The sequence below is a fragment of the Caenorhabditis remanei genome, chromosome IV, assembly GCF_010183535.1.
Source record: "Caenorhabditis remanei strain PX506 chromosome IV, whole genome shotgun sequence".
Taxonomy (NCBI): domain Eukaryota; kingdom Metazoa; phylum Nematoda; class Chromadorea; order Rhabditida; family Rhabditidae; genus Caenorhabditis; species Caenorhabditis remanei.
The window spans coordinates 3,856,526-3,865,787 of NC_071331.1; the positions used below are offsets into that span (position 1 = coordinate 3,856,526).

Genomic DNA, 9,262 nt, shown 5'->3' on the forward strand with positions numbered 1-9,262 from the left:
TAATGCTCTTGCACCTTTCGACAAAATATTATGAAAAACACCGATTTTTTCGAAATTTCAGTCATAGGATGTACTAAGGGTTGACACACATGATAGCCACTTCACAATGTGAACATTGAAAATTCAAGAAAAAGAAAAAGAAATCATCACTCGAAACAGAAAAAATAATTTACTTTCATGTATAGTCGACATCAGAGTTGCGCGGAATTCCGACTTCCGACTTCCGACTTCCGGTTTCCAACTTCCGACTTCCGGCTTCCGACTTCCGTTTTCGAAATTTTACTTCCGACTTCCGACTTCCGTTTTAGAAAAAATCACTTCCGCGCAACTCTGGTCGACATGTACATATGCCATTTTAATGCTTGGTTTTTGGTACAAATTGTCATTCGATTACCTTCAACCATTTATTCCTATTCCCCAAAATACACACTAAAATATCAATCGAAAATCTCAAATTCAAAACTTCAAAGTCTTCAGCAGCTCCTCATCCGCCTCCACTGGAATCGTCACTTTCATCCCATCGACTTGCTGCTCCGCACGACGGATCGCCTCCTGCGCCTTGGCGTTTCCAGACCAAGAACGACGTGCGACTCCATTTGGAACATCCCAGTTCAACATGCCCTCCGCATGACGGGACGCGTCAGGAGACCCATCGAGAACCAGTCCGAAGCCTCCATTGATGACATCACCCCATCCAACACCTCCTCCATTGTGAAGAGCAACCCAGGTGGCGCCACGGAAAGAGTCTCCTGGAATATTTGAGCGGAAAATTAAGTTTGGCTCGGTATCACCTTACCAATACAATTCTGAACCGCCATATCCGCTGTAAACGCGCTTCCATCGTATACATTCGAAGTCTCACGGAATGGAGAATCCGTTCCCGACACATCATGATGATCACGTGAGATCACGATTGGTGCAGACACCTTTCCAGTTCTGACCAACTCATTGAAGGCAGCAGCCAGGGCGACTCTTCCAGCACGATCGGAATACAGTATACGTGCCTGGGATCCAACGACCAACTCGTTTTTCTCAGCCTCCTCTATCCATTTTTTGTTGTCCAGATACTGCTGTTTCACGTATTCCGGAACTGAAAATTTTCATTTTAGAAGAGATTCATATTTGAAAATCAAGTCACCATTAGTCTCCTTCAACTCATCAATAATCTTGCACGCTGTCTGATCCGTCAATCTCAAATCTTCAGGTTTCCCAGAAGTACAAACCCAGCGGAATGGTCCGAAACCCATTGAGAAAATGTCGCCCATAATATCCTGCATATAACTTGGATATCTAAAGGATTTATCATCCTGAGCATCCTCTCTAAGCAAGTTGGCTCCAGCTCTGTGGCACTCCAAAAGGAATGCGTTACCGTAATCCCAGAAGTACATTCCTTTAGCGGCAATCTTGTCGATAGCGGCGATTTGCCGGATTAGAGAGTCTTGAACAAGTTTTTTGAATTTCGCGGGGTCAGATGTCATGAGTTCGTTGGATTCTTCAAAGGTGAGACCTGCAGGGTAGAATCCTCCAAGGAATGGGTTATGAAGGGAAGTTTGGTCACTTCCGAGCTCAACAAGGCATTCGGGTTCCTCGGCGAGGCGTTCCCTAAAATTCATACTTGCAAACCGGCTCGGTAAAAACGCGCCATTATGAGCTGAAAAATATACCAAAATGTAGATCTCGGCGAGTTCTACGTCTGTGACCTATTACGAGCCGGCGAATCGTTTCCATTTTTGCGCTTTTTTTCGCTTTTTACCTCCCGCGGCACATTAACAATCCGCTATCCGGCTAGTAGTATGTCACAGACATAGAACTCGCCGAGATCTACGTTTTGGTATATTATTTAGCTCATAATTTTGCGTTTTGAGCGAGTTACGCAAGTATGGTAAAATTATGTTTCAATTTGATTACATTACTTATCCTCTATCCACCAATTTAATAATAAAACCATTTCCCAATAAACTCACCACAAATCCACTACGTTTCCCAAGTAACCAATACTAATTGCCGCTTTCTTCTCCCTGTATTCCTTGATCCAATTCACAATTTCCTCCAAATCTTTCGAATAAACATCCAACCATCCCTGTTGATGTCTCTTCAACAACGCCGTCTCACTTATTTCAGCAATGACTCCGATGCATCCTGCAATCTTCGCTGCTTTCGGTTGAGCACCACTCATTCCTCCGAGGCCTGCAGTGACGAACACTTTTCCGGCGAGAGAGGAGAGACCCATACGGCGACCGGCGTTGAGGACGGTGATCTGGAATTTGGGAAATTTTGAAAAAGTTTGTGTTTCTTGAAATTGATTTATTGTCTGAAATTCAAACTCAAGCGATCCAATTGCGATTACAACTAAATATGCATTGCTCATAATTTTAAAGAACCGTGTATGAAAAAAGATATGTATTTTTGGAAATCTAATCCTTGAATCGAATAATTTATATTTGGAAATCACAAATTAATTAAATGCCGAAACAGAAAAAACTATTATGAATTCATTTTTATCTGTGCATGAGAAGTCGGCGCCGCACTCACGCGGCGGCCACGCCCATTTCTTGCGGCAGTGTTCAAAAATTGAACGCAGCGTTAAAATCGGGGTGGGCGTGGCCGCCGCGTGAGTGCGGTGCGGACTTCTCATGCACAGATAAGAATGAATTCATAGGGAAGGCCTCCAGGTGACCGTGGAGTTATGGGTCGTGACCTATATCGTTGGAAAGCTGAGAAAACGCTGATTCCGAATATATATTCAGTTTTTGCCCTCGAGGTCTGGTATTCGAGAAAAACGAGGTCTGTAAACGTCTGTAAGGTAATGACTTGTCAGAAGGTCCAAACTTTGATTTCGTTTTTCTCGAATACCAGGCCTCGAGGGCAAAAACTGAATATATATTTGGTATCAGCGTTTTCTCAGCTTTCCAACGATATAGGTCACGACCCATAACTCCACGGTCACCTGGAGGCCTTACCTAGTAAATAACGGAACCTCCTCCCTAGGAAGGTCTGGGGTGTCTGTTCAAAGATATGAAACGCGTAATATATCGTTGGAAAGCTGAGAACACACTTATTTCAGATCTTTAATCAATTTTTGCCCTAGCTTTTTTATTCGAGAAATACAGGATCAAAGATTTTACCGCTAGCACCCGCTTGTGGTTTTTATTGTCGTAATTCAGGCTCACGCAATTGGTTGGGGTGATACCACTGTTCTACTCCTAATTTCAAAGAACCGTGTATGAAAAAAGGTGTTCACCGAATCATCGAATAATTTACATATATTTTTAAATCATATACTTGAATGCCGAAACAGAAAAAATTAAATAACGGAACCTCCTCCCAATGATAGTCTGGGGTGTCAGTTTGGAGGTATGAGACGTGTCATATATCATTGGAAGGCTGAGAACGCACAAATTTCAGATATACAGTAATTTTTTGCCTTCAAGGAATATCATTCAAGAAATACAGGGTCAAAGTTTCGACCGCTGAAACCATGGTACCGACATGTGGTGTAGCAGTGGTGAGGGGCTCCGCCGGAAGTAGAAAAAAGGGAAAAATGGTGTATAGAAATTCTCTGTTTCTAGTAGATGATTTATTGTCTGAAATTCCAGGCGATCTCAGTTCATCTAAATGATTTTAATTTTCAAGAACATTGTGTGAAAAAAAATATTTTCAATTCTGATTTGAACATGTTATTGAATCGATATAACTCGATATAAATTCACTTAATGCAATATAAAAATGTTTTCGTTATTCGAAAACACTACGAAACGGGAAATTTTCATATGAAAAAATCAAAAAAGTCGTGCCTGGCTACTATTTAAAAAAGTTTGTGCAAGGATTTTCAAAAAAAATTTCGCGGTCTGAAACGCAAAAGCGGCAGGGGATTGTGGGCTTTGCCTGCAAGCGGCGCGGATGAAATTACAGATGATTTTTTTCTAGCAACATTGAATTTCTGGGTAAATTCATATTTCTATCAATATTTTTTGCTTTTTTCTGTTTTGGTATTAATTTTCGATTCAATAATAAGGTCAAGTTCGATTAAAAAAACTTTTTTCACACACTTTTTGATATAAAAATTCCACGTTTCACACTGTTTTCGAATAACGAAAACTTTTTATTAACATTAGTTATTTGACCGACCTAAACTTTTTTGACAATTGAGCATCATCCTAAATTTCCATGCTTACCGTAGTCCCGTGCACAATCCCCTGTGGTCCAATGTAACAAAAACTGCCAGCAGTCATCTGACCATATTGAGTGACTCCCAAGGCAAAATACTTGTCATACAACTCCTTGGTAGAGTAGCTAGGGATCATCTGCAAGAAATATCTAATAACTGTGTAAACACGCTCTTCTGCTACCATTCCATTAGTGACAGTCATTCTGGGAGAGTCCGGTGTAGAAGGGAATAGTCCTAGTGGGTGTCCAGAGTAGAGGACCAGGGTTTGATGGTCTGTCATGGTGAAGAGGTAGCGGAGGACAAGACGGAATTGGATCCAGTTGCTGAAAAATAGTTATGTTTCACTGTGAGCTTATAATTACTAGAATTCTAGAAAACTTATTAGGTGATCTCTTGTCATCTTACATACCTAAAAACCTGACCATTCCCACCATAAGTCACCAATTCCTGTGGGAACTGAGCCACTCTCTTGTCCAGATTATTCAGAATCATCAGAATTATTGCCGACGCCTTCTCACAATTGGCTCCGATCTCCGACACCGGTGGTGCATACAAATCAAAGTTTGGCATAAATCGATATCCATAGATATGACCGTAAGTGTTGAGCTCCTCTGCGAATTCCTTAGCGAGAAGAGCGTGATGCTCTTTTGGAATGTAGCGGAGAGCGTTGCGGACGGCGAGCTGTAATTATGAATATTAAATGAAGAAAGACAGCAGAGTAGGCTATGTACCTGCTTCTCAACCGTGGTGAGGTTGCATGGACGTTTTGGAGCATGTGCTACATTCTTGAGACGTTGCTCCGTGGGATGCTTCAGGAGAGGAGAAAATGGGTCAACGAAGAGAGATGGGATGTGCATGCTGGAAAATTTTGGAATGAGAGGTTACGACAAAGAGGGAGCGGAATAATATTAGAGAATGAGGTAGCAAACTCACAGAATGACGGAAACAGAAACAATATCTTTACAAAAATGCACGATGAGGCCAGGGACACCAATGCAACCGCGCTCTATTGACAAGAATGGTACATTTTTTTGTATCCCGGTGAACATTCGAATGTATATGCATACTATACGGGCTAACTTCAAATTGAAAAAGATGTAACTGATTAGGGAAATCGAGGCTTACTGAAACAGAAAAATTTAGCCATTGCGTTTATTTCTAAGTATCAATCTAACAGATATAAAGCGATTTCGAGTCCTTAAACATTATTAAAATGAAAAAACGAAACGATACAACCCACATCAAGTCCAACACAAACCGAAACCATAAACTTGAAACCGTTGAAAAATGGGCGGTACCAAACGGATGTTCGATCTCCCCACCCTCTCTCCACGTGGTCTCCACCTTTTTCTTCGAATTTCGGTGGTAAAATGCCAAAAAAAATCATTTTTACCAGTTTTCCGAACTAGAAGTCGAAGGAAAGAGAACTGGAGCTATGAAATGTTTTTCACCAAATACCAATTTTTAGAGTAGCCTCGCATACTTGAATACATAATAATGCTGTTGCATTGATATGTCTAGAACACAATGGTTAAAAATGCATTTGTTAGAATGATGTGAGACCAAAATATGTATAAACATATTTTCCGTACCGGGCTATTCTGTTTGAAACTGTGAAATATCATGTTAGGAGTCGTTGAAGAGGGTTTAAAAAAATACTAAACATTTGCTAGTATTGTTTTATTTAAAAAGATTCCGAAACAGTAGTCTCTGAGTTCAAATTTTTAATCATTGTACCGATTGAGTAATTTTATGTCAAGAGGCAAACAAAATTGTTACGAAAAACAGCAAAAAGCAACACCACCTTAAAAAATAAATTTGAAAATGGGAAAATCAGACCGGAAACATATTAGCTACCTCGAAATAGAAGATCGCTATCAACTCTCATCAAGACCAACATAAACTGAAACCATAAACTTGAAACCGTTGAAAAATGGGCGGTACCAATTGGATGTTCGATCTCCCCACCCTCTCTCCATGTGGTCTCCACCTTCTTCTTCCAATTTTAGTGGTCATCCGATTCCATTCGCGCGAGACTGTCATAAAACCGCTCCTGTTTTGATGATTCTCATGGTATTGATACGGCGCACGGTCCTTGACGACCGATTTTATTGCCAATTTCCATTTTGTGACTGAAGGTGGACGGGGGAACAGAAGATGATGATACCAACTTTGTAAACAAGAGGAGAATGTTCGAGAAAATCGAATTAAGGGAAGGTTTTGGAGAAATTTAAAGTAAAGGAGTTAAGAGAAATGCGAGACAAGCAGAACAAATGTTACTTTGTGAATTAAATCTTCTTCTTGAAACTGAAAATTTTGAAACACATATAATAGGTTTGGTTTTTTCTGTTTCATAAAAAAGTTGTAACTAGAAATCTTAATCAATTCCGAATAATAGCCTAGGAAAAACACCGCTTCTAACAAAAAACTTTTCAAGTTTGGAAGTCGGCACTTATCTGAAACTGAAAATTTTTTATAATTTCAGTTCAGGGATAATAATTATATTGAAGCAATATGAAGTAGAATCTAGCAGGCGATTCTGAAAATTTTAAAACTGTTTTCTTCATTTTTCATATGTGAGTTCAGAATCATGTAATACTTTATAGATATAATCGAGAAAAAAAAATCAAATCATTAAAAAATCTACTAATAGAGTCTCTGCAATTAATTTTTGACATAAACCGCGTTTTTTTTTACCAAAGTCTTGTTTCCGTTTAGTGATATCTAGCCATTAGACCTAGGTTTACGGTTCTGATTCTGCAGTTTTGCTCTATTTTGGTCATTTCTAATTGGTGACAGCACTAAAAGCATACTTGCAAAATATCGGCCCCGGTCGGCCCGGAGTCAAAAAATGAGCACAATTTTTTCACAAAATTTTTCGAAATTTTTTGAAATTTCATCAAAAATAGTCAAAAATCCTATGTACACTTGAGTTTTATCGATATGTAAAAACATAGTCGAAAATTCGACTTTTTTTGCGAAAAAATCAAAAAAAAAAATTTCAAAAAAATTCAAATTTTCAAATTTTTGTATTGTGACCCGGGCCGGTGAATATTCTCAAATCGGCCCGGACCGGGCCGGCCCGTTGCAAGTATGACTAAAAGGTTACAATTAATTATTTCTCGTTTTCACGTTCTTGCTATAATCTTCACTTGTACAGGAATTGAGAATTTTCTGTTTAGATCTTTTAAAATTAAAATCGAGGTCTTCAAGAAGATCAAATCAAAATTTACGAGTCGTTTTTTGTTATCATTTTGGAACAGTTCAGCTGAATAACTTTAGAGTAATTGTAAGAACATTTGAATTTGAGTTTATTGTGTTTTAGTGTATCTTCTTTATCTAGAATAAAGTGAACTCCAGAGCAGTAAGAAACAAGAAAAGTTTGTAGTTATCCAGTAGTGTATTCACTAGCCAAACTGTCTTTTATTATTCAACAATTTCTGAACCGCCAGGACAAAAAAAACATGCATCCTGTCTACATAAAAGTTGGTTGTGATAGACGTTTACCACTAAGAACTATGTTTCAAAGTTCCTACAAATATTTCGTTTCCGTGAAACAGATACTGACGATTTCTTGATCAACTGGATCATTATCGAAACAACACATGTAAAAAAGTTTTCTCCAACAAGTCCTCGAAGTGTCCTCTTTCAAACGGCTCAAGAATTTAATACCGGATACTTTCGAGTCCGCAGATTCCAAATCTGAAATAATTCTGGTAAATCCTTCTGTGAGCCGAGTTACGATCGCAATCATTTAAGTGGTTGAAATTCATTTTAGTTTTGCCGTTTCTGTGAATATATTTGTGTGAACAGTAATTCACAAGAACATTATCTGTTCCACTTTTTACATTTCTTACTGTGTTACATTCAGCCGTACTGATAACTTTTGGAAACGCCAGTATTTTTCACAAGTTTAAATGCATTTTTTATTAAACTGGAAGAGTTCATTATGATCTTATAAATACCGAAAAATTAAGGTATAATTGAATCAGGTAAATAATTTTGAGAAACTACAATGTATCTAAATTGGACAAACCTTATCGTGGGACCATGTCATGGACTGATTCGAAAGTTCCATGTTCAAAATGAGGAAGATAGAGTATTAGATTTGTGTTTTAAATAATCTTTCCTATTTGGTGTGCAATTCTTTTAAATTTATTACTAGAAAATAAATAAACATCAGTCCAAGTCAAATTGAACAATCTTCGGAACATATTTTTTTTAGGTTTCAGATTGTCTTTATAGTGTTTTTTCTGATCAGCGTTGTTAATATCGAAGGGCTTCGTCTCGCAGTTTAATCAGGTTCTATGTAAAAAAAATTGCAATTCTACTTTCGTGTTGTTGCATTCTCCTTTTGGACTGTTTCAGTATCAAGTTTTATTAAAAAATTAGGCCTAGAAATTTGGTAATTTTAACGTAGTCTATTGGTATCTAGAAAATTTGAAAATATTATGAAACACAGAACAAATTATAGATAACAAACACAATTAAGTAGCAAATGGATATCAGACTTCGTGATTTTTTGCACGTCAGTCTTCAAATATGATTTTCATTTATAATATTATAACATTTTTATCCTGCGCCCACGGAAGAAGTATTAAGCCACAAGTTTTTTCAATCTATTTTCACCCTTTTTGAAGCACTAAAAGTATTTCAAACGATATAAATAGTCAAGCTGTAATTTTGGTTTTTCTCTGTTTCTAAGTTTTGTGAAAAACTGGTTTATAAACCCATCTTCAGTTCTAAAATAATATGATGCATGATGCTGAAAAATTATATTTTCGAAAATAGAGTAAAAATAATTCGGAAAAATGATAAACCTTGTCAAATAGACAAGGAATAATAATTGGAAAAAATGAAAAATGCAGACAAGGTCCCATTTGCATTAGAGCGAATATACAGTTGCTGCGCGACTGTTGTGAGATTGTTGCACAAATGATGCATGCCCCAAAAACAAGGGAACCGCAATACCGTGAAAGCTGTATAACTGTTGCACATGCTCTGATTTATCGTTATTGCGCTGGAACTGTAGCAATCTTGTCGCGTAACTGTTGCAAAAGCTATGAAAGCTGCGAAACTATAGCGGGAAGTAGC

The 9,262-nt window shown here is 38.0% G+C and overlaps 1 protein-coding gene across 1 annotated transcript; it reads right to left on the reverse strand.

Annotated features, from left to right (window-relative positions):
- Nucleotides 1-456: 456 nt before the first annotated feature.
- Nucleotides 457-2,047, reverse strand: GCK72_012378 (uncharacterized protein; the record flags this gene model as incomplete). The annotated part of the gene is made up of 4 exons (XM_053729063.1): nucleotides 457-749; nucleotides 797-1,090; nucleotides 1,139-1,602; nucleotides 1,965-2,047. Coding segments are annotated over 4 exons (1,134 nt in total), but the record flags the coding sequence as incomplete, so codon positions are not given.
- Nucleotides 2,048-9,262: the final 7,215 nt, after the last annotated feature.